Here is a 25813-nt window from a genome sequence, read left to right on the forward strand (position 1 = left end):
GGGAGGATGGAGGCCAAGCACTGCACCCAGCTGTTTGGTGAGGCCGTGTTTTCCGCTGATGATGACTCACGGTGCCCGAGCAAGCAGGAGGCTGGAGCTGGGAATGAGACTTGGGAGACTGGGCAGAGCCCAGTGAAAGCCACAGCTCCACAGCATGCCAGGGCCCGAGAGGAGAGCTGGCAAGCCTTGGGTCAAACCCCACCTGCCCTGGGTCACATAGGAACACAGCGCCCCCTGCAGGCTGCCCTGGGACCCTGCAGGGGCAGGAGCAGGGGCAAACCCCGAGGGAACCCCGGACCTCAGAATCCAGCAAAGCCAACTGTGTTATCAAAACTGTTAAGAGGGGATTCTCCCCCCCATCACCCGGGGGGAATCCTTGGCTGTCAAAGAGAAACAGGTTCTTTTCAAGCAGGGAACACACAGGTTGTCCCCAACTTCTGGGAGGGCAAACCATTCACCCGGGCGGGGGCAGGGGGCAGGAGCAAGGAGGGGAGTCTGTCCTGGCGGGCCGGCCTGGGCCAGCCTGTGCAGATGTCCTGGGACAGATGTCGTGGCTTTCGATGGTACCATGCACATTTCCCCTCACCCCCGGCCCCTGGGGAATCTGCCTGGGCTTCTTCATGAGAGGTGGGTGACAGGAGAGCCCTCTCCCTGTCCCATGTGTGAGGTCACGGCACAGCAGCTCGACAGCTCCGGAAGTGGGACTGGAGCAATAGCACAGCGGGTAGGGCATTTGCCTTGCACACGGCCGACCCCGATTCAATTCTCAGCATCCCATATGGTCCCTTGAGTACCACAGGAGTAATTCCTGAGTGCAGAGCCAGGAGTAACCCCTGTGCATCACCGGGTGTGACCCAAAAAAAGAAAAAATAAAAGAGGCCGGGAAGTGCTAACCCACACCAGATTAACCCACACCCGTGGCTGGGGAAGGCCTGGGACCAAGGCAGCACTGCAGTGAGGTTCCAAGGGCGCATGTCGGGCCTGGGGAGCTCGTGCTCGGGAGGGCCCCGCGGCCGGCTCCCTGGAGGGGACAGCCTGTCTCTGCCGACACATCTGCTCCTCGCCCTCCCACGCCGCTCCCACGCCGCTCCCAACTCCCATCTGTCCCTCAAGCCCCGGCAGAAAGCCCCCTCATCGAGGACCCCACCTGCCACGGGGCTCCCAAGGCAACGACGTGAATGCGTGACCGTTTGCGCGCGGCGGATCCCGCGCGCGCCTCCCACCGGCGCATCCGTGCCCCGAGCCACGGATGAGAGGGAAGTGGCCAGTGTGCCCGTCTGTCCTCCGAGACTCTGGCTGCTCGGTGGCCAGGGACTGCGAGCGGCGTCTGCCACGCAGGATTTCTCGTTGCACAGGATCAGCTCCAACCGCATCAGCGAGGCACTGTTACTATGGACCATCTGCCAGGACCCGGAAACAGCCCTGTTACATAAAGGGGCTGGTGGAATTAAATCTATTAGGCTGCATTCTTCCTCCGCAGCGGAGATGAGGCCCGCGAGGTGTCTCTTGAAGAGGGGTAATGTGGGGGCAGTGGAAGGGCTCTGGGCAAGGGATCCGCACCCCCAAGGAGTCTAACCCTGGCTCTGCTCATCTGGGTGCTCTGACCCCACCTCCCTGGGCTTCTGTTGTTTCCAGAGTCGAATAAGGATGAGGTATTAATTCCTTCCAGTAACATGATTCCATGACCTCCTGTTTCCACCAAAATTAAAAAAAAAAAAAAGCCTGGAAAGTAAGCATGTTTTTGTATTTATTTTGTAGTGTAGGGTTAAGAACAGCAGTTCCTTTGGGATTGATCGGGATGGAAGATGGGTGCTGAACATAGATAAAGGACCAAACAGGATGGCCTCTCAGTATCTGCACTGAAAACCATAATGCCCCAAAGTAGAGAGAAAGAGGGAAATTGTCTGCCATAGAGGAGGGATGGGATGGGGGGGATACTGGGGACACTGGTGGTGGAAACAGTGCACTGGTGGAGGGATGGGTGTTCGATCACTGTATGACTGAAACTCAAACATGAAAGCTAAACCTTTGTAAGTGTTGCTCATGGTGATTCAATTAAAAAATTAGAATAAAAATAATAATAAAAAAGAACAGCAGCTCCTTGATGTCAGTGGTTTAGAGAGTGGTGAATGAAGCCCCAGACTCAGGGTTTGGCCAGGGAAGGGACACAAAGGACAACCCAAAGGTCAGACCTTCCCATCACCCTACAAGGCAAAGGCCCCAGCAAAACCGGGAACAGGAGCTGTACGGGCTGGGGGCTACGGGCTGGGGGCTGGGGAGAGAGTCCAACGGGCAGGGCACTTGCTTTGCACATGGTTGCAAAGCATATGCCATATGCAAAGGATATGCCGGGCATATCCCCAGCATCCGATGACCCCCTAAGCACCTCCAAGAGTGATCCCTGAGCACAGAGCACCACCAGGTGTGGCCCAAACACAAAAATAAATAGGTTTTTTTTTATTATTACTATTTTTTCAGGGCTAGATCAATAGCTCAGCAGGTAGGGCGTTTGCCTTGCATGCAACCGACCTGGGTTCGATTTCTCTGTCCCTCTTGGAGAGCCCGGCAAGCTACCAAGAGTACCTGGCTGCACGGCAGAGCCTGGCAAGCTACCCGTGACGTATTGGATATGCCAAAAACAGTAACAACAAGTCTCACAATGGAGACGTTACTGGTGCCTGCTTGAGCAAATCGATGAGCAATGGATGACGGTGATACAGTAAATGCTGACAGTGATTACTTTTTAATTATTTATTTATTTTGCTTTTTTGGGTCACACCCAGTGATGCACAGGGGTTACTCCTGGCTCATGAGCTCAGGAATTATTTCCTGGCGGTGCTCCGGGGACCATATGGGATGCTGGGAGTCGAACCTGGGTCGACCATGTGCAAGGCAAACGCCCTACTTGCTGTGCTATCACTCAAGCCCCTATTATTATTATTTCTTTAAGAGCTTGGCTGGGAAGGTGCCCTCTCAGTGCCCTGCGTGTGTGGCCATTTCCAGTGTGCCACGCTGCTCCCGTCCAGTCTCCCCGGTCCTCGCAGGGCGGCACCCCTCATTCCCAGTCACTCTGCGCAGTGACAGAGCCGCCCCCATGGAGTCTCTCCGGTTCTCTGAGGTGTACAATGGGGGTGAGCCTCCCTGCGTGGCCAAAGGTGTGTGTGGATTTCACAGATGAGCTTGCCAAGCCCCGGCAAAATGCTTGTGCTCGGGTGTCCCCCACATAAAGGTGAGCGACCTTCCCTCACGGGCCAGTGCCTCCTCAGGAGAGTGCGAGGGTACGGGGGTCACTCAAGGCTGCTCCTCTTTAGTCTCCTGAGAAACGCCTCAAGACCAACCGCAACTGACAGGTCCTCAGTGGGCCTCCGAGGAGGCCAACACAGCTTCCCACGCGGCTGCCCAGTGAGCCGGGCCACAGTCGGGCCCTGCCAAGCCATGCTCTCCCCCTCACACGTGGGGGATGGCTCCTCAGAGAATGCAGGACTCCTCAAACACAGCCACAGGGATGAGACTGGGGAAGGGGGGGGGGGACAAAGAGGCAGGAAGAAGCAGGCCCGAGCCCCCTCCCAATCCCGCCCCTGCTGTGGAGCCTGGAGAACCTCGCCATTGAGCCACTGAGGCAGAGACTTCCTGTCCATGTTCCTGGTTGTCCTCCCACCGTGCCGCCTCTCTGTGACCATGGAAACCTTCAGCTGATCCCTCCCTCCCTTGCACACAGAAGCTGGGGTGGGGACCCAGGCCTGTTCGAAAAGGCCTTTCTACTTCCTTCTCACTCTCCCTTGGCCTCCTGTCAGGTCAAGTACAGCGGGGCGCGTTCCCCACCCAACACCCGAGTCTACCCATGTTCCTCCCACGAAAACAAGAGACAGAGAGGCAGAGAGGAGAGAGGGAGAGAGAGAGAGAGACAGAGAGAGAGATAGGGAGAGAGAGAGACAGGAGAGGGAGAGAGAGGAGAGGAGAGAGGCAAACAGGGAGAGAGGGAGAGAGAGAGGAGAGAGGAAGAGAGAGAGAAGAGAAGAGAGAGAGAAACAGGGAGAGAGGGAGAGAGGCAGAGAGAAGAGAGGGAGAGGGAGAGAGAGAGAAAGAGATAGAGAGACATACAGACAGAGGAAAACAGAGAAACAAAGAGACAGAGAGGAGAGGGGAGAAGGAAAGAGGGAGAGAGTAAGAAACAGAGACAGAGAGAAGAGAGAGGAGAGGGAGAGAGAAACACAGAGACAGAGGCAACCTCCCCTCACCTGTGCCTCACCTCCCCTCACCGCATCTTGTCAGTTTGCTGCGCAGACTGGACAAGAGGAACACGGGAACGTCTTTGTGAGTTCCCTGAGTCCACGAGGAGTCATCCCTGAGCGCAGAGCCAAGAGTGCACCCTGAGCACTCGAAAACACGCAAACAGACAAACAAAGGAATCTAAAATGATGGCAAATGACAGGCCCATCACTGAACTTGCAGACACGTACAGGAGGAGGGGGCGAGCCCGCGCCCCGGGGAGACAGGCACCCAAGGGAGCAGGGCATGCCTCATGAGATGAAGCCAGCCAAGCCCTGTGAGCTCAGGTGCTGTGGACAAGATTGCATGGCCCACACAGCTAGAACAGGACTCTAGGGACGAAGCTGGGCCCCCAGCGCGGGGCGGGGGGCCCTGGGAAGGCACAGGCTCTGCAGCCCCGGCCGGCTCCCGGGCGATGAAGGCAGAGCAGGGAGCCGGGCGCGCCTCTGCACGGGGTGGACCGCGGGCAGCAAGTCCAGCCAGAGCACTGCAGGGCCGGAGACCAGCGTCCCTGGCAGAGGGAACCCCAGCACCAGGCACAGGCACCAAGGGGAAAGGTGCTCGCCTAGTCTCTCCTCTCCCCTCTCCCCTCTCTCCTCCCTCTCCTCTGTCTCTGTGCCTCCCTCTCCTCCTTGTCTCTCTGTCCCTCTGTCTCTCTTCTCTGTCTGTTTCTTGCTTTCTCCCTCTTTCCTTCTCCCCTCTCTCCACTCTGTTTCTGTTTTTCTCTGTCTCTGTCTTTCTGTCTCTGTCTCTTTCTCTCCCTCTTTCCTTTCTCTCTCTCCCTCTCCCTGTTTCCCTCTCTTTTCTCTCCTCTCTCGCCCTCTCTCTCTCCTGTCTCTTTCTCTCTTCTCTGTCTCTCTGTTTCTGTCTCTCTCTCTCCCTCCTCTCTGTCTCTCTGTCTCTGTCTCTCTCTGTCTCTCTCTCCTCTCTGTCTCTCTATCTCTGTCTCTCTGTTTCTGTCTCTCTCTCTCCCTCCTCTCTGTCTCTCTGTCTCTGTCTCTCTCTGTCTCTCTCTCTCCTCTCTGTCTCTCTATCTCTGTCTCTCTGTCTCTGTCTCTGTCTCTGTCTCTCTCTCTCTCCCCAGCCATGGCTCCTGACCAGCTCCATAACACCCGCCCTCACCGCCTCAAAGTCGCCACAGTCCAAGGCTGCAGGGCCACAGAAGCGCATCCCTCGGCTTTCTCCAGGGAAGAGTAACACCCCCTTCCGCGCCTGCGCGCCCGGGGTCCTGCTCCATCTGCGGCGCGGTCGCCCTGGGGAGGCCGCTCCTCAGGCACAGTTCCCCCGCGCGCCCGGGCCTCGCTTGCTCGGCTCTCTGTCGCTTTGCTCTCTCCGTGCTGCAGAAGCCCATGTTCTCTCTTGAACACGCACATACACGCTCTCTTCCTCTCCCCTCACATCTTTCCAAGCAAATGTCAACAAAGACTTTCTTGCTTCACAAGAAAACAAACAAACAAACAAAAAACCACCTCGAGGAAGAGTCTTGGACATCAAACAGCAGGATCCGAGAGTTTGGTTCACCCTCGTAACTAGCTCTGGGCCTCGGTTTCTTCACTGGTGATTAAGGAAAACAAGCCCCTTGCTGGGAGGGGGTGGGGACAGGGGGTGACGTCCACGGCAGCACCTGGGCCAGGATGCGGCGTGATTGACAAGCCTGCATTTCCTGCCCTACCCTCACCCCCCCCCCCCAGGAAACTCAAACTATTTTCGTGTGCTGAGCCACGGGAGTCAGCTCGTGACTTAGGCGGCAGCTCCTGCGAGCCCCGGGCCTGCCCACCTGCCAGGGGGGCCGGGTGCTGGCCGACGACCTCCCAGGAAGACTCCGCCAGGGCACGGCCTGCACGGGGGGGGGGGGGGCGAGAGAAGAGCGGACACCAGGCTCTGTCCTTGCTGCAGAGGACGGACCCGGTGCTCCCACAGCAGCCCGGCAGCTGGGCTCTCCGGCCCAGGGTCAGGCCTGTCACGGGTGCGGGGCTGGACGCAGCTCAATTCTCCTCCCAGGGGAGGAGACTGGTCCACAGTGACAGTGGGGCAGCCCCTTCCCTCTCTGGCCTGAGTTCTCTTGCCTAGAAGAAGAAGGGGAGGGCCTGGGGGACTGAGGGGGGGGCGGAGGGGGTCCTTCCGGCTCTGACCTTGCTATTTCTGACTCTGGGGCTGGCACTGCAGGCCTCACCCCAAGACTGTCTCGCTGCCCACTGCTGCCATCTGCTGGCCCTCCAGACCCAGCGACACTTGACACTGGCCAGCCACCAACCACCCACTGCCCCCTACACACACACACACACACACACACACACACACACACACACACACACACACACACACACACACATATCTTATTCAAAAGCACCTGCTTCCAAGAGCAAAGCTTGCTTCTGCTTCAGCGGGACCCAAACTGCAGTTCTCTGAACCACAGATCAATGGGCACTCGCTGCCAGATACAAAACCAAAACCAATGGCAGGACTTCGTCCCTCTAGCAGCCATGACCGCTCGCCAGGCTGACCTTCCCGTCCAAGGTCACACCGCCACTGGGCTCCGGCACCAGCAGGCCAGCCTCGGGCACCTCAGGAACCCATGGGGCACTCGGGGAAACCGAGCCCAAGTCAGCCCTAGGAAGAGTAAGCCCTTGCAAGGCGGGAAAGCAACGCCCCCGCAAATGCCCACAAAAACCTCAGCCAAGGGTCACTGGGGGCATATCAACCAGCTGAGCGACGCTGGCCACAAACTCCCAGGAGGTCACAAACCGGAGGTGCCTAGGGTGCTTCCTGGCCATGAGGGGCGTCCATCGCTTGTGAGGACACTGTGGGCCTCCCTGACGTGACCTCCGTGATCGGGCGGGAGGCGAGGCGGCCCCCAGAGCTGAGGCTGCCAGGCACAGCTGCCTTCGCTGCAGCCCCCCACACCGGGCACAAACGCCCCCCCCCCCCCAGTCCAGCTTCTCTTTCTCTTTTTTTTTTTTTTTTTTTTTGCGTTTTGGGTCACACCTGGCGATGCACAGGGGTCACTTCTGGCTTACTCCTGGCAGTGCTCAGGGGACCCTATGGGATGCTGGGAATCAAACCCAGGTCAGCCACGTGCAAGGCAAACGCCCTACCCACTGTGCTACCACTCCAGCCCGGAGTCCGCTCTCTAAACCGCTCAGCACCAGCTGACGGCGGGTCCCGGACACTGGCGGGTCCCCGGGTCTCCCGCACACTCTTGGGGACTGCCCCCCTCTCTGCAGACCCGCCTGCGCACCCCTGCGCCCTGTCCCCCCAGGTGCGGGCCCTCCTGGAAATACACTGTGCGCCTTCAAGTAGGTCACTTGCCTCTTCCGGCCCCCGTGTGTTCACATCTGCGGCATCACGGGGCTCTACTGAATGATATTTAAAGTCCTTTTCATTACCACATCCTAGAATTTGAGACCAAATCAAGGCAAATCAGAGCTACTCTTCATCAGCCGGAGCCGCGCTGGCAGGGCGGTGGGGAAAGGAAAACGTCTTCGAGCAATGCTGCCCTCTCCCGGCTCGCGCCTGTCACTGCACCCGCTCGGTCCCCACCGGGTCTCGGCTCCGCGCAATCCCACCCGGCACGCGCCACCCGCCCCCCCCCCCCGCCCAACACACCCCCTCCCGGGAGAGACTGGCTGGCGGCCAGCCCGCACAGCCCAGGTGCAGAGGATACGAGGGGAAGCAAGGACACCCGCGCCAGGTACCGCCCGGCTACCGAGGCAGAGCCGGCACGGTGGAGGGAGGCCCCAGCCTCGGGAGCAAGGATGCTCTGGAGCTCCAAGGGCCTTTTGTGACCTCCAAGTCCCTCCTCAGATGAGGAAACCAAGGCTCAGGGAGGTGCGGAATGGACTTGCCTGAGGTCACAAAGCTGACTCATGACTGAAGCAAAAATAGATCCCCGCCTTCCTGCCTCCTCCTCCTCCAGACTCTTGCCTCTTTCCCCGCGACCTCCCAACCACGGCCCCCGGAAGGGACACGTCAAGGACAGCGCGATCCAGGGCCGGGCGGCAGAGGGGCCATTCCTTGCGTGGAAGGCTAAGAATCTCAAATATGCCTGAGAATGACAACCAGATCACCAATGACATAGTCAACAGCGGCGACAAGAGAAAACAAAAATTCAGGCATAATCCCCATCAATCAGAGAGCAGACTCCGGCACTTGACTTCCAGTCTTTTACACGGAAACATCCTTTTTTTGTACAAAACAAATTAAGAGTGATTGCGTGCAACTTACTGTAATCTTCTCTTTACACGTCCTACATTATGGGCACTGTCCTCAATCATGAAATATCCTTCTAAGAAACTCAATTTACGGGACTCGAGATAAAGGGCAATGGGTAGGGCCTTTGCCTTGCACACAACTGGTCCAGATTGGATCCCCAGCATCCCATAGGGTCCCCTGCGCACCGTCAGGAGTGATTCCTGAGTGCAGAGCCAGAAGTAAACCTTGGGCATCACCGGGTATAGACCGAAAAAAAGAAAAAGAAACTCAATTTATGATTATATACTATTCCAACATATGGTAATACCATAATTCATGTCATCAATCACCTGCAATTTTTGCTTCATGCATTTATATGTAAAACGAATGGCATTGTACTTAATCTTTGAGCACATCTATAATTAGTTCCTTAGGCCAGTTTTTTTTTTCTAAGACAGAATTCAGAACACTTAGTCCACACTTGCTGTTGTCCAGATGGGAAGAAAGGGACCAAGAGTCTAGTGCCTTGCCAGAGGACAAGGAGAAAGCAACACCACCAAATTCAAAACTCTCCCCTTAGTCGAATATGACCTTCCAGCAGCTGGAGAGATAACTAGATAACTTCAAGGGCAGGAGTGCATGCTATGTATGCAGGGGGCCTGGGTTTGATCACCCGTGCTGCATATTCCTAAGGACCACAGGGGTTGGAGGGGGAGAGGGAGAGAGACAGAAGGGGGGGGGGGGAGAGAGAGAGAGAGAGAGAGAGAGAGAGAGAGAGAGAGAGGACCTTCTCAAATGATTCCACACCCTTCCCTGAACACCTTCACCGATACTGAACTCTCCCCTTCTCCTGAAATCCTGGAGTCTCACTGTCTGGGCTATTTGCCACATTCCCTTTCATTCTTCCACTGTCTCATTTGTTTATCCAACTGTAAGCTTCCTGGAGGTAGCTGTAGATTTTGCATTCCCAGGTACTGTTACACAGTGCATCCCATAAATGCACGAAGGATGGGGAACATTCAACCTGCAGGTTGTAGGAGGCCTGGAACAGAACAGACACAGGTGCTCCTCATTGTCTGCCTGCAACCTGAATGCGAGTGCTGTGCGGCCCATGAATGAAACTATAAACAGCCAAATGACCCCTTGGTAGAAAAAGGTTCCCTACTCCTGTTCAAATGTAACTAAAAATTTCCGTCTTCACTACTTAGGAGAAATATTGGCTAATAAAAAGCTGAACAAAGATGCTTCTTTTAAGATTGAAAGATCAATTGGTGACTTAGAGTATTCTGAGGTGCCAGAGAGATAGTGCAGGGGGCAAGGTGCTTGCTTTGTACTCAGACAAAATTCAACCACTGGTACCCTAATGGTATCCTGAGCCCACCAGGAGTGATCCCTGAGCACAGAGGCAGAAGTCCTGAGCAATGCTGGGTATCTCTCTCTCTCTCTCTCTCTCTCTCTCTCTCTCTCTCTCTCTCTCTCTCTCTCTCTCTCTCTCTCTCCCTCTCCCTCTCTCTCTCTCTCTCTCACACACACACACACAGAGAGAGAGAGAGAGAGAGAGAGAGAGAGAGAGAGAGAGAGAGAACATTCTGAGATATATCCAGTCTAGAATCAGAGACACACCATTGGGTACAAAAGCCCAGGTTCAAGTTTCAACCAAGGCAATGCAGTTAACTAGTTGATACAGTTACCCTTATCTGAGAAACCAAAATGACAACATAATCTTGCCAGTTTCCTATGAGGAAATGGATGTAAAAGTACTTTATGGTGATCAAAGTGGTCTGTGAGTGCTATGACTGCCATTTAATTATCCTAAGTGGCAACGCAGAGACTTCCATGGGTCCTGCAGAGGCGCCCGACCCTCATCCTAGAGTACCACTGCCCAGTTTCTCTGGCCACTAAGAGCTACACCATTCACACCTGGCGATGCACAGGGGTTTCTCCTGGCTCTTCACTCAGGAATTACCCCTGGCGGTGCTCAGGGGACCATATGGGACGCTGGGATTAGAACCCGGGTCGGCCGCGTGCAAGGCAAACACATTTTTCTTGTTTTGTTTTGTTTTGACTTTCTTACTATTATAATTTAGGCAACCTGGTTTTTACACTAGTGCTGAAAATCTATGGTACTGATGTGTCGAGTTATGACATCTACCACTGCAACATGCCAACATGCCCCACCACGACCCCTCTGTCCCCTCTAATGTGACTCTTCATTCCTTACCCATCCCCCCAGTGCTTGGTAATCTGAATTTGTGATACAAGGCCAAGGGCGTATTATTGTTTGACCGTATCTATTTCTTGGTTTCATCTCTCTATATGCCATAGAGGAGTGAGATCAATCGGCATTTGTCCAAATGTGTCCTCCTGAGGCAAACGTGCAAAGGAGCTATTGTGCTTGGGTCAGGTCCCTGGGTGTAACAGCTACAGGGCGGCATTCACCCTTCCTCATCCTCACTCAGGAGAAGGTAAACAGATGGAAAGAGCATTGATCCACACAGCGTGGGATCCGAGTTCTGTCCCGGCTCCTTCCTGCTGCCGTGCTTTGCCTCTTCAGGCCTCAGTTTCCCCAAATCCAAACCTAGGAAGTCAGGGCAGTTAAGCTCTAAGTTCTCACCTCTTTCTGACACTCTAGGGGATTCTGGAATTAAATACTAATGATTTCAGATAACATGCAAAAAACTATCCATATCAAAGTGGTCCTTGAGGCTGTTTGACTTTCACCCAGTGGGTTTTCAAAGTTCTAAAGCACAAACACCAAGAATTTCAAAACACCTGCTTTAAATAGAGCCCGTGAGGTCAGTAGCTCCCTGAGCTCGGTTGAGGTTTCATAATATATGGTCCCAGTGAAGATGGAGTAATATACACTGTCACCCTATTCTGGAAAGGATCTTGGCCCCAGAACAGAAAAATCAGCATTAAGTATATTTATAAACTCAGCTTAGTGTGAATCAATGGCTGGGCTTAGATTTCACTAATGCTTAGACATCAGATGCAATAAAATATTTCTTGGACTGTGACACTTGAAGAAAGGAGAGTGGCTCGAGCCAGTTCCTTCCAAATGTGCCATGTAATTCTCTACTTTAAAGAATCAAAATAATTTAAAAACAAAAACTCAATTAAAAGGATATAACTAAGAGCCAGGAGAACAGTAGAGAGGAAGAAGTTTACTGTAAATTAGAATCAAAGCAGCTTAATGGCTGCCATGAAGTTACTTCTCCTTCTTTTTGCTCGGTCTTCTCATTGAAGGGTAAAAGGGTTGCTCTGGACTCTCCAAAAACATCTACAGGTCAACTTTCCTAGGTGACGCAAAAGAAAGTGACAAATGTCAAGAAGGCCGTACTTGGTGGGTCCACTTTCACAACCCACGATCCTTTGTGAGACCACACGACCACACAAGAAAAGCTTCTATCATATCCCCAGGATCCAAATTCCAGACATTCTGACCTACCCCACATTAAAGTTTAGATTAAGTGTAAATTATTCCCCTTGAAATTCTAACAAAGCACCAACCACCAAACCAATACTTGACATTTGGAAGCATTGATCTTTCTGTACCCTCGCAAAGAGAGAATCCTGATCAACTTGTTAACCATTAGAGACATTCCTATCCAGTCCTGCAGAGAACTCTGACCAAAAAAAAAAAAAATAAAAAAGATATGAGGAATCAAAATTCACAAAGCTCAAAGGGCACAGGAAGTGAATGCTCTTTTTTATTGTTACTGTTGTTTTTGGTTTTTTGGGTCACACCCAGCTGTGCTCAGGGGTTAGTCCTGGCTCTGTGCTCAGACATCTCTCCTGGTGGTATTCAGGGGAACACATGGGTACTAGGATTGAACCCAGATTTGCTGTGTGCAAGGGAAACACCTTACCTGCTTGTATTATTGCCCTGGCCCCAGGAAGTGACTGTTCTGACCCAACACATAAACCCAGACCTGTGCTCTATGCTAGAAGTTTTAATAAATCACCCCTTTTAATCTTCATAGCAGGTAAGTAGTTTGTCCTTCGATGAGGAAATAAGTTCAGAGACATCAGATTCATAAGGCTCATTCATTTGTCCAACATATATTGAGTACCCACCTCCTATGTGTCACATACTATTCTAAGTCCTTAGTATGCTTTGCTGAGAAAAAACAAACATGGATCCTGTCCTCATAGGATTTGCAAGGGGGACTAACTGAAAAGCTCTATTAAAAAATTAAAACAAAGTACCTCAAAGGAGAGACTGCAGTGTGATGAGAGCAGACGAAAATTAAAAGGACAAAGTTAATCAGGATAGTCAAGGAAAACCTCGCAGAAGATGTGACAACTAAGCTGAAGTTCAGAGAAAAAAAAAGTCTTTTAAAGGAAGTAACTATAGGACTAAGAAGATGGTTCAATGAGTTGGAGCGTGTGCTTTGTATGTAGGAAGCCTGTGTTCAATTCCTGGTACCACACAATCCCCTAAAAACTTGGGGAATTTAACTTCCAAAATAAAGGAGGGATACAGGAATAAATGTACAAACAGAGGGAACACATGTGCAAAGGCACTCTTGCAGCAAATATCTGATACACTGAAGGGAGTGAGAGAAAGCTAGAGTGAAAATCAGTTCACAATCAAGAGCTCAGTCACACCAAGATCCTGACCTTAGAGTAATCTTCTATGATACAACCCTAATGGCAAAGAAAACAAAAACAGAACTGAAGAATTGGTATAACGTCAAACTAAAGGTCTTGTGCACTGAGAAATGAGGCATAAAAAGAAAAGATACCCCACTGACTGGGAGACAGTCACACCCCACATTAGACAAAGGGGTCTATAATGATATACCAAGATACATAAAGATACGTAAAGTTCAACAAGAAAAACAATATGATGAACAATGACTGTTCATCTCCTCCAATCAAAGAATAGCGGGAGGAGATGAACAGATACTTCCTCAACAAGACATAAGGTGGCCAACGGGCATAAGAAAACAATGCTCATCGTGACTATCGGGGAGTGCAAACCAGAACAATGAAACAGTACCGTGCACCACTGAGATGGGCTCAACGACAGAGTAGAAACAGGACATGCAGGTGGGAAAGTGGTGAAAAGGGAAGCCTCATCCACTGCTTACAGGACTGCTGCTGGTTCAGCTGCTTTAAAATCAAGCTTGGAGACTTCTCAAAAACTACAAACGAAACTCCCATAGAACCCAGTGATTCCACTCCTTACGGAATCATACCTCAAGGACACAAAAACATTCAAAGGACACGTGCATACATCACAGCATTATTTACCATACCCAGGATCTGGAGACAACTCGAGTGCTTAACAACAGATAAGTGGTTAAAGAAGTCATGAAATTAGACTGGAGAAAGGGTACAGCAGGTAAGGCAGCCGCCCTGATGTAGCCAATCCAGGTTTGATGCCCGGCACACCATATGGTCCCACTGCCAGGAGTCTCAACTGAGCACAGAGTGAAGGAATCACCCTGAGAGCAGCAGAGTGGGGAAGATGGGAAGGGGGGGAAGGGGAGGAAAAAAGAGGAAGAAATAAAGAAAGAGGAAGAAATAGAAAGAAAGAGGAGAGAAAGAAAGAAAGAAAGAAAGAAAGAAAGAAAGAAAGAAAGAAAGAAAGAAAGAAAGAAAGAAAGAAAGAAAGAAAGGGAATAAAGAAAGAAAGAAAATGATAGGAAGAAAGAAAGGAAATAAAGAAAGAAAATGAAAGGAAAAAAGAAAGAGAGAAAGAAAGAGAAGAAAGAAAGAAAGAAAGAAAGAAAGAAAGAAAGAAAGAAAGAAAGAAAGAAAGAAAGAAAGAAAGAAAGAAAGAAAGAAAGAAAGAAAGAAAGAAAGAAAGAAAGAAAGAAGAAGGAAGAAGGAAGGAAGGAAGGAAGGAAGGAAGGAAGGAAGGAAGGAAGGAAGGAAGGAAGGAAGGAAGGAAGGAAGGAAGGAAGGAAGGAAGGAGGGAAGAAAATTGTGGTATATACACACGACAGAATACTACTCAGCTATGTGGAAAGAAGAAATTCTGCTGTTCTCTACACCTTAGATAGAATCAGATTAAGTCATGCTAAGTGATATGAGTCAGAGAGGGAAAAAATGGATGATCTTGCTCATGTGAAGAGTATAAAGAAACAAAGCATGAAATTAGACAATCCCGCATGGAAACAAATCGGGGACACGACCAACAGAGCCGTGAACGGAGCTGCGGCGGGAGAGAGGAGCGGGGCCAGGAGACGGTGGAAGGATCCAGATGCACGGAGAAAGGGAGTGGTAGGGGAGCCCGGCAGGGACAAAACAGTGACTTCAACCCTACCGCAAACTACAAAACTGCAATTTAAAGAAAGAAAAAGAAGGGTCTGTGGGCAGAGGCGGGGCTGGAGAGGTGAGTTGGGGACGGCCGGGGTGTCGCAGGGCCACCGAGGATTGTGTTTGTGTCTTTGCAGCCATGGGAGGCCAGAGGGCACCCCGGGCTTGATGCGATGGCCTGACAGAAACCAGGGGTGCAGAGGGAGACGGAGAGGGAGTGACTGTGTGCAGACAGGGCATCGGCTGGCGCAGTGCGGCGGGACCGGAGACGGCAGGGGCCGAAACCCTGACAGAGAGCGGCGGAGCGGCCTGGGGCGGCCGCTAGTCGCACAGTCGGATGCCGCCAGCCCAGCCGCCACCTGGGCCGCCTGGCTGACCGCAAAGAGCGCCCTTCACTCCACCAGGCTTCATGCCCTCCTTCTTTCCTCCAGAGATCTCCTTACTCACCACCCCCCAGGTGCCCGGCGCGCACCAGGTACAAGGGGTAAAGCCAGGAGCACGACAGGACCAGCGTGCCTGGAAATGACAGTCCAGACGCGCCTTTCTTACAGAGGGTGATGGCCACCCCATTCAGGGAGGGATGGAAGATCCAGGAGAGCCCACAGCAGCCTCAGGCACGGCTGGGCAGCACCTTCTGCTTGCCAAAAGGTCAACTTCAAGGGTGAGGGACATCAGTTGGGGCGGGGGTGCCAAATGATTCCTCGCCCCCACCCCAGAGAGGGAGCAGTAAGTCGATTAAGTCTGGGAACCTCTAGGCTTGAGAGTGAGCAAACAAGAATGCAAAAAGACGTCGCCAAATACAACTTGGCATGAGTACCATGAAGAGGCCAGTGCGGTCGGGACTCAAAGGGGGGAAATTACCTACAAGGCAATGAAGACCAACTTCTCCACTGTGGAAAAGATGGGAGAGGGGCTGGAGCGATAGCACAGTGGGTAGGGCGTTTGCCTTGCACACAACCGACCCAGGTTCGATTCCCAGCATCCCATATGGGTCCCCCGAGCACCGCCAGGAGTAATTCCTGAGTGCATGAGCCAGGAGTAACCCCTGTGCATTGCCGGGTTTGACCCAAAAAGCAAAAAAAGAAAAAAGAGAAGATGGAAGAGTCACCTGGGAGCTGCTGGTGAAAGACCTTAGGGACCTTTCCTGCCGAGGCTGGCCAGTGGGGACAGCACCCCCAGCAGGCTTGTGAACTCGCAGAGGAGAAGATGGTACGTCTCAAGCCCTGCACGGACCCGGCTGAAATAGAAAATCTTGCTCAAAGCAATCACTAATGCCTTAATTTCCTCACACAGCCCCACCTGGGGCACCTCTCACTGACGTGGGCAGGGCGTTTTACAACTAGCCGGGCTCTTGCCTACAGAGCCACCCCTTGACCTCAGGGCACCCAGATGGGAGAATGAAGGCAGATGGGAATGTCCTAGTGGAGGAACGAGGAGGTGGAGGCCTCGTGGGGGAAGCGACTGAAACGAGGCCACCAAATGTGGTCGGCTCCCTGACTGGCCAGCCAGCTCTCCCCAGAGGGCAGGAAATCGTGAATGCCAGGTGGGACAGCAGCAGGTCACAACGCACCCTGGGTGGGGGGTAAAAAAAAAAAATCACCCCGGAGTCCTCTGAAATTCCTCAGAACAATGAGCAGGAACATGAAGCGGCCAGTGAGGTTTCTAGAATGCAGCGCCACCAGCCTGCGATGCAGGTACCCTTGCCAACTCTCCCAGATTAGAACAGGTTCTCTTGGACTTCTTCCAAGTGCCTCTGACTAACAGAGAAAAAGTATTTTTCCATGGCAGACACTGCAGGCAGGCGGCACACTGCTGCCAGGGGAGGGCAGAGGCAGGCAGACAAACCAGAGAGTTCTTTTAGGGGCGGGGGGGGGGGGGCGGGGAGCCTGTGAACGGCCCTGGCCGGACACCCACTGCCCGGGCTGTCGGTCTCGGGGTGCGTTTCTCCATGTTGCCATAACGAATACTTGAAGCCAGGCAAAAATTTCCTGGGGAACAGGAGCTGCTGCTGCTCTGCAGGAAGGAAACAGCACCCCTGTGCATCTGCCCACCGGGTGCCAGCAGCAGCCACCAGCTGGGAGAGCTGCATTGTCACTGCAATGGAGCACTGACGTTGAGGCTTTGCAAATGTTGTCTGGGGGACAAAAAAAATAAATCACCTGTTGTTGAGACCCACTGATGCAGGGACTACATCAGACAAGGGGAAAGTTTAAGTCCCTGCCCCTTTCTCCCCTCAAATCCCATCCATCCCGCCCACCTCGCCAGAGAGGTGGTCACAGGTCACTGAGTCGACGGCGCACAGCTCCCAGGAGCAGAGTGGGCAGCCCTGTGAGAAGGGGCCTGCAGGCGGGGCCCCGCAGTAACCGCCCCCCCTCGACTGGAGTCGGCACCGGCAAGGAGAGCCCATTAATTCCTTGTTCCACTAATGAGCGGCTTCCGACCCTGTGAGCAAAGCGTGTATCCGTTAATAGGAGCAGCTAACGCCAATGGAATGGGAAGTCCCGGGTATTTCTTCTCAATGACAGGGGGCCAGGGCACAGACGCCCGCCGCGTGCGAGGAGAGCAAACTCCGTGAATCACACGGCGGAAGGCTTCCCATTTATCCAAAACACAGTACGACGACGACGACGACGACAATGCCAGGGACACTCAGACATCCCGGCTTCTAACCATCCTGGACCTCCGCGGAAGGGGAAAGTGACAAAATACATAAACAAGAGATCCGAATTAACAAGCTAATTAAACAGCTGAAGCGGTACCCAAAAATCACGCTCTCAAGTGGAGGTGGAGACCTGAAGCTCAGCTCCCGAACAGCTGGGGGTGACTCAGACAGAGCCAGGGATGTGGGTTCCAACCTCCCACCAAGGGCTGGGCTGCTGGCCCAGACGTGGAAACCAGCGCCAGTGGCAACGCTACGGAGCTCGACTGAGAGCAGCAGCATCGTCACGTCGCGTGTTAGGTCCTGGCCTGACGAGTCCAAGGGAATTACAGACAGGCTCCACCAAACTCATGCCTACTTGGTAGTGAAGCGTCTCTCGCACCGCACCACAATTCTCTGCAGACTGACTGAACCGCGGCCCGCCTACCTACCAGCACCCTACCCTCATGCTCCTGCTACTTTCTAGGCCACCTCACGCCCCTGCTTAGTTCTCGTGTCTCACGCCTCCTACTGGTGGAGACTGAAATTTGGTAATGGGTCCCTGTCTTTCCTCCCAGGACTGACAGAATTGCCAGTGGGATTCACTGCCTAGTCCGAGGCATGGCACACATACAGACTCTCGCCACGTGTAACATGGCAGAGAGATGCAATGGATCAGTGGATGGCAGGTGGGCCGATGGTCAAGCCTTCCAGAGCTATCATCTCCAAGTGGGGTCTGGCTAGCTACTAGAGCGGGCAGGGTCACGGAGCAGGGACCATGTTCTCTCTCCTCTGTTGCTCCAAGTCTTCTTTCTCCAAGGAAGGAAGGAAGGAAGGGTGGACTGATTCATAGGTGCTCCCATCTTCAAGCCATCTGAACCTCTTTGAGAAAAACTATGATTTTCCTCCAAATGAGTCACACATTTTTCTACCATATCCTCCAAAATGGTAAAATCAGAACATTTATGAAGTACCTTGTTACAGACCTCCGTTGCAAAAAACAAAACAAACAAACAAACAAAAAAACACACCTCTTTTGAAAAAGACCAACTGAAAGTCTCAAGAAAATAAATATTCCTAGATAAGATCCGGAGCTGCCGTGCACGAAACGGACCCTCTGCTCCTAAAGACTATGATCCAAGAGGTCTTCTAACCCATTTTGGCACCCAGATCGGCTTCTTACAGAAATGCATCTAGACAGTGAACTGAGCTAAAATATCAGAAATCCTAAACCAAGAGCTCATACAGTCTTCATTCTCAGCAATGAAAAGAAATTATTAAATGATGCCTTTTCAGCAGGCCTGATTGTTGGGGGGGGGGGGAATTCCAAACAATAATAGTGAGTTCTCTACTGAAATATTGAATGTATTCAAAGTATAGAGAGAATAAAGTGAAGATCATTAGCTACTTAGGTGGAGGGTGGGTGGGAGGGGGGTATATTGGGGTTCTTGGTGGTGGAACATGTGCACCGGTGAAAGGATGGGGGTTTAATCATTGTATGACTGAGACTTAAACCTGAAAGCTTTGTATTTTTTCACGGTGATTCAATAAAATAAAAATTTTTAAATAAATAAATATTCCTAAACCTATGTTTGTGTGCTCAAAGGTGCATTATGTGCAAATTGCCTGGGAAACAAAAGTTGGCCAGAAAAATATACCAGTTATTTGGATGTCCAGGATATGCATGTAGTTAACAAGCAAATTAAAAGCAAGGAAGGGGGACAGGGTAAAACACTTGCCATGCATGTGCAAGGTCCTGAGTTCAATTCCCAGCACCTTAGGGTGCCCTAATGCACCATGCAGGGAATAGCTTCTGAGCCCTGCCAAGTGGACCCCAAAAACAACAATAAAGAAGCAGGTAAGGGGACTCCTCAGAACCCCTGAGGTTCAGAAGACCCTGTCGTGAGAACAGATCTGAGGAATTACAAATCTCCTGTCCAGGGAAATTTCCAAAGTCAGAAGGAACTCTAGGAAAGCAGAGACAAAAAGAGGTTATGAAAAAAATGAGCCCCTGGAACAAAAAGAACATGAAGACCAGGAGAAGAGATCATTACGGGAAAGATGAGAAATAAAACTCAAGAAAAGAAAAAAGATGCCCCAAACTAGGTGGCCTGGCATTACATGGTGATATTTCAGCAGCTAACATGAGATATCTGAATTCGTCTTTTGGGGTGAAGAAAAAAATGAAAACAGTGTGAAATCTCCAGGCTTGTGGAGTCAGGAATGGATCCCTCCACCCATCTCCCTGCACTTGCACTTTCCCTGCAGTCACACCCACGAACTGCCTCTGGGTGCCATTTAATCACATAAATGACCGTGATCCAGATGCACAAGTGAATCTCGGGAGAGAGCAGCATGCTACAGAGATGCCTCTGGACCCCCAAATCACCACCCAGTTACAAAAAAGAATTAACTCCAAGTCTAGCACCCCGTGAAAAAAGTTTAGTATTACAGGAGCGTGCAGCCACTTTTGTGGCCATGTGACATCTCATACAATTATGCCACTGATATACCAAGAGTAGCATACCTCATTTGATGGGATGTGAGGTTGAAGACAATTAATCTTGATAAAAAGTTATAGCAAATATATATATACATACATATGTATATATATATGTATATATACATATATTAGCACACAAGACTCAAACTCTAACAACATGTTAATGACCTCTAATTCAGGGGCTTAATGGCTTTAAGATGGGACACAACAATTTTCATATACCTTCCTCTAAGGAAACCTTTTGATCATTTTTAGTCAATTATTCATAACTAGCAATACAAAATAAATTACTCAGCATCCACCTTTGGGGCAGGCTTGGGTGGTGGTGGGAAGGTGTAACGGTGGTGGAATTGGTGTTGAAATATTGAATGCAATCAATCACTCTGAACTCCTTGAAAATAAAATTTTTAAAAAATTAAAACAGTCTCTTTTTGCCAGAAATGATTCCAAATGACGTCTCTGCTTTCATCTCCAAATTGTAATTTCCACTGAGCCTAGGGAGCAAGGCAGAGACAGTGCTCTCTCCCGCGCTGACGAGGCAGAGTCTGCCCGACGACCCGGACACGTTCCTGAGAGAAACTCAAGGCACTGGGTTTCTTCTCAAAATATCAGGACTCCCAGGGTTCGGCAGAGTCAACCTCACTCGGTGCTGTCTTCAATGCAGCAAAAAAACAAAAAGCCGCGTGCTCGGCTGATGGCACAGCGAAACTCGGGCTTGTTCCCTTCCCATGCCTGGGAGTTTTTCCATCAGCAAAAAGGAGCCTCCCGGGCCGAGCTCTGCGAGCTGCTCGGACGGACAGCCGTCCCAGCTGCTTCCCAGCCCCCGGCTCCCTGCTGCTCTCTCACCTGTCTGCGCCACCAGGTGTGTCCACCCACTCCAGACGGCGGTGACCTTCTCGTTCTGGAAACACCGGCTTTCTATTTTCCAGGGCTCCGGCAGGAAAGCAGCCGGGGCGGCCAGTTGCCCGTGCTTATTGCTTCCCCAAACATACAGCTCTCCGGAATCTAAAACAAACAGAAGGGGAAACCAGAGAGACGGAGGAACATCAGTCCCGCGTGAGGAAAAACGGCACCGGGCTGGGAGTGGAGGAACAAGTAGTTAGTAGTGGCATTCTTATATCGAACACACCACAGGTAGCTTGCCAGACTCTGCCAAGCGGGCAGGATACTCTCAGTAGCTTGCTGGGCTTTCCGAGAGGGGTGGAGGAATCGAACCCAGGTCGGCCGTGTGCAAGGCAAATGCCCTACCTGCTGTGCTATCGCTCCAGCCCAACACACTATAACTTTTGCATTTAATCTTTTATGTTACTACAATCAATTAGTATGCCTGTGTGTCTATTGTCTGGAATACTTTAGTATTCTTTGCTGTAATGGGAAAAATAGATTGATTTAATTAGATTCTTAGTTTCCCTAAGGATTAATATTAGTTTGGGCAAGTTATTCAATTTTCACAAACCTCAGTTTTATCATCATAAAAATAGGTGCAACCAACTACATTGTAGTCGAAGGCCATGTGGGGGAAGGGAGTTGCGGGCTGAATGAGGGCTAGAGACTGAGCACAGCGGCCACTCAACACCTTTATTGCAAACCACAACAGCTAATTAGAGAGAGAAAACAGAAGGGAATGCCTTGCCACAGTGGCAGGGTGGGGTGGGGGGGAGATGGGATTGGGGAGGGTGGGAGGGACACTGGGTTTACGGGTGGTGGAGAATGGGCACTGGTGAAGGGATGGGTTCCAAACTTTGTATGAGGGAAGTATAAGCACAAAAGTGTATAAATCTGTAACTGTACCCTCACGGTGATTCTCTAATTAAAAATAAATAAATTTAAAAAAAAAATAAAAAATAAATAAATAAATAAAAATAGGTGCAATAGGTGCAACAATGCCTATCTTCTATGAATTTGTGAGAATTAAATAAAAGTTACAAGTTAAAAAAAAAAGAAGTGAGATTCTTGCTTTGGAGCCACCCCCTGCAGTGCTCAGGGCTCACTCCTGGCTCTGCACTCAGAGATCGCTCCTGGCAGTGCTCGGAACCCTATAGGGCGCCAAGATCCTGGGCCGGCGGTGTGCAAGGCCAGCACCCCACCTGCTGTACCATCTCTCCGGCCCCAAGAAGTGCTTTTCTTCTTCTGTTACAGTGGTGAGCAGGGCAAAGCAGGATGGCAAATTCACGTATAAATACAAAATAGCATACAAGATTCTCTTTCCTATTTTGTCCTGTTTTTTGTTTGGGGGATTTTTTTTTTAAAAGGGAGGTTGGGGGCCACACCCAAGTGGTGCTCAGGATTTACCTGGCTCTGCGCTCAGGGAATCACTGTGGGCGGTGCTCCAGGGACCATATGTGGTGCCAGAGGTAGAACCAAGAGGGCTGTGGGCAAGTGCCCTACCTGCTGGACTATCACCCCAGCCTGATTTTCAGACTTCTATAAAGGTCCTTAATAGTTTACAAAAAGGAAATAGGAATATGAGTTTGTTTTTCCCTTTGTTCATTCAACAAATATTTATTCAGCATCGACCAAAACATTTTTTCTTCTGTATTTTTTTTTTCTTTTTGGGTCACACCCGGCGATGCACAGGGGTTACTCCTGGCTCTGCACTCAGGAATTACTCCTGGCGATGCTCAGGGGACCATATGGGATGCTGGGAATCGAACCCGAGTCGGCCGCATGCCAGGCAAACGCCCTACCCGCTGTGCTATCGCTCCAGCCCCTCTTCTGTATCTTTTTAAAGTACGTTCTCACATTACCTTGTGTTAGGGAAAACAGGCACATATTCACTTTCTTAAATGACAGATTTAAACATATATTTAAATTAAGCCTAAGTTCCTGAAACATAAGGTTATTTCACTGCTGGTCTATGCTGTGGGACATGGAGCACCACCTCCCATCCCATCTGTGGAGCACTTCAGCTCCTACAGAGCACACAATAATCTCACGATCAAAAGGAGGAATGTGACGGACTGACACTGTGATTGAATAGAAAGGCAACAAATTCAGAGTCAAGTGACTCTGGCTTCTATTCCTGGATCTGCTAACTAGCTATTGACCTTGGACAAATCACTTCCTCCCTAAGCCTTCGCTTCACCAACTGAAAATTAGAGGGGAGTGCAGTTGGCCTACAAGGGCAGACAGCAGAACTGACGGTGCTGATAAGCAGGGAGACGAGGACAAGAGTGGGGAAGCGGAGCCTGTGTGCTTGTCAGAAGGCCTTCCATTAAAACAACCACCAAAGAAAGGGGGGCGGCTGGGGAAGGGGGGGAAAAGTTAGGGACTTGGGGAGATAGTACAGCAGGTAAGGCGCTTGCTTTGCACACGCAGCCAAACCTGGGTTCGATCCCTGGCTCCCCAGATGGCCTCCTGAGCACCTCCAGTGTAGAGCCAGGAGCAAGCTCTGAGCAACACTGGGTGGCCCAAATACAAACAAATAAAAAAGTAACAATGGGGCAGGCGAGAAACAGGTGACAGGGCGCATGCCTTGCATGCCACTGACATGTATGGGTACCACATATATAGGACCCTGAATACCACCTGGAGGGGCTCTGAGCAGAGCCAGGGCTGGCTCCTGAACATTGCTGGGTGCAGTCCCAATTAAGAAATTAACTGGAAGCAAAATGGGAGCATTTGATACTACACTTGGCTTAAGGGCAGTTTCTGACACCTTGAATGATCTCCAAGAGCTTCTCCAAACTGAACATTCGAAGGTCCCTCCTGCGCTTTATAAAGCACTCTGTATGCACATGTGGCTACTCAACCAGACGTGTGGCTGTAGCACTGTATCATTGTATCCGGTTGCTCATTGATTTGCTAGAGCGGGCACCAGTAACGTCTCTATTGTGAGACTTGTTGTTACTGTATTTGGCATATCTGAATACGCCACAGGTAGCTTGCCAGGCTCTGCCGTGTGGGCGAGGTACTCTCGGTAGCTTGCCGGGCTCTCCGAGAGGGACGGAGGAATCCAACCCGGGTTGGCCTCGTGCAAGACGAACGTCCTACCCTCTGCGCTATCACTCCAGCCCAAGACATGCTATAAAATAAATAAATAAATAAATAAATAAATAAATAAATAAATAAAAGCATAGCAAATTGCAAAGACAGGGCGCAAAATAAACAAAAAAAGTATAGCATCTGTATACAGATGTTGGATATACTGAGGCAAATAAAATGTTAAAATAAATTAATCAAAGCTCAGAGTGTTATGTGCCTCTGCAGATCACACAGCTACCAGCAGTCAGGCAGAATCCAGAAGCCAGTATGCCTCCCTGACATCTTGTACCTTCCAACAAAGCCTGAAGATACAGCTTTCCCGAGAACAGCCTGGAGTATTCTCCAACACTAACCAAACAGTATCATCCAAGGACATTATACCAATCCTCAGGAGTTGAAGTCCCAGATCCGTTATTTGATCACTCTGTGACCTTGGGCACATGACCTCACATTCTGGGTCTCTATTTCTTCAACTCTAATAAGAGGGTGGATCCGTCCTTCAAGGTTGTTTATCCCCAAATGACCCAGCTGCAGTGACTTTCTGCAGGTCTAGGAAGTGACTTTGGGATATTTCCCTCCCGACACAGAGAGCAACCATTTTTTTTGCAAAGACAAACTGCCTTCCACAGGCGGATCATTACACTGTTGCATCCGCAGGCAAAATGAAACTTTTGCTGTAATGCCAAGCAGTTACATAATCTACAGCAACTCCGGGAGAAAAGGTCTAAAGGACAATGGACAAAAACCCAAAGTACAACAATATGAACTAGAACAAGAAAGACGATGATGGTGACTTTGTAAATCACTTTCAAAATTCAATCCACTTTGTGAGTGTTCTGCAAATTGTCACACTGTACACTTCTAAATGAGTGAATTTCATGGGTGAATCACATCTCAATAAAAAAAAAAAGTCAACGCCTATGTTTAAAAAACATTGTGAGTGTTCCACATGAAATAATATGTAGTTTTACTAATTATAAGATTTTAAAAATAATAGAATAAAATTTAGCAAGCAATTAGATACTCTAATGGCAGCATTTCAAATTAATTAGAGCAGCACAGAAAATCTCTCCAGGTCGCACCAACAGTACAACAGGTAAGGCACCTGCCTTGCACAAGGTCAACCCAGGTTCAATCCCTGGCACCCCATACGGTCCCCTGAGCCCCGCCAGGAGTGATGCCTGAGTGCAGAACCAAGATAAGCTCTGAATACCACCAGGTGTGGCCCAAAAGCCAAATGAAAAACTAGGTATATCTTCATTTTCTCTTATTCTCCCAATCCTTGAATAAACTAGCCCCTTTTCCCTATGGGAGCCCAGTCCTTCATCTGTCACAGGATTCACAGCTACATACACTGCAGCTCAACACTTTCAACCTATGTTAGATATGAGTATATGTGTTAACATATTATAATTAAGTAAAAGTACATTTTAAATATATATACTAATCTACTTAATAGAGACAAGCTATAAATTAATCTTGCTCTTTCAGCTGGTTGTTTAAAATTCTGTCACTGTCACTGTCATCCCGTTCGTTCATTGCTCATTGATTTGCTCGAGCGGGCACCAGTAACGTCTCCATTGTGAGACTTGTGTTAAATTTAAAAAAAATATATCTGTAATTCATTTTAAGTATTTGAATTCTTACATTATTGTCTCTTGTACTCTGGAAACAATAATAGCTTCTCAGTTGGACTGTTTTGCACATTTGCCTTGCAGCGTAGAGGATGAAAATGCATGCCGCCAATAATTTACATATTTACATACACACCTTCCTATTCATGGAAAAACACTGAAAACACTAAGGGCTTTCTGAAAGTCATTCCCCTTTGCTTGAAATATATTATACGCATTCAACTCTGTGTGAGAGAGAGAGGTCTTACAAAAATAAATCTCTGCATTATTGTCTCCAGTCTACCAGCAGGGGTCAGGGCAATCTGGGCTCTGCCAGTGGTAACC

General features: G+C 50.4%; 1 protein-coding gene across 10 annotated transcripts in view; it reads right to left on the bottom strand.

The window, feature by feature from the left end:
* The window catches only part of SERGEF (secretion regulating guanine nucleotide exchange factor), a 277657-nt gene that overhangs the window by 223657 nt on the left and 28187 nt on the right, over positions 1-25813 (bottom strand). For all 10 annotated transcript variants that reach the window (XM_055142485.1, XM_055142484.1, XM_055142483.1 and 7 more), the window contains one exon: positions 20718-20876. In XM_055142485.1, coding sequence (XP_054998460.1) covers positions 20718-20876 — 159 coding nt within the window. The remainder of the gene's footprint in view (positions 1-20717; positions 20877-25813) is intronic.

Source organism: Sorex araneus, chromosome 6, assembly GCF_027595985.1.
Source record: "Sorex araneus isolate mSorAra2 chromosome 6, mSorAra2.pri, whole genome shotgun sequence".
NCBI lineage: Eukaryota > Metazoa > Chordata > Mammalia > Eulipotyphla > Soricidae > Sorex > Sorex araneus.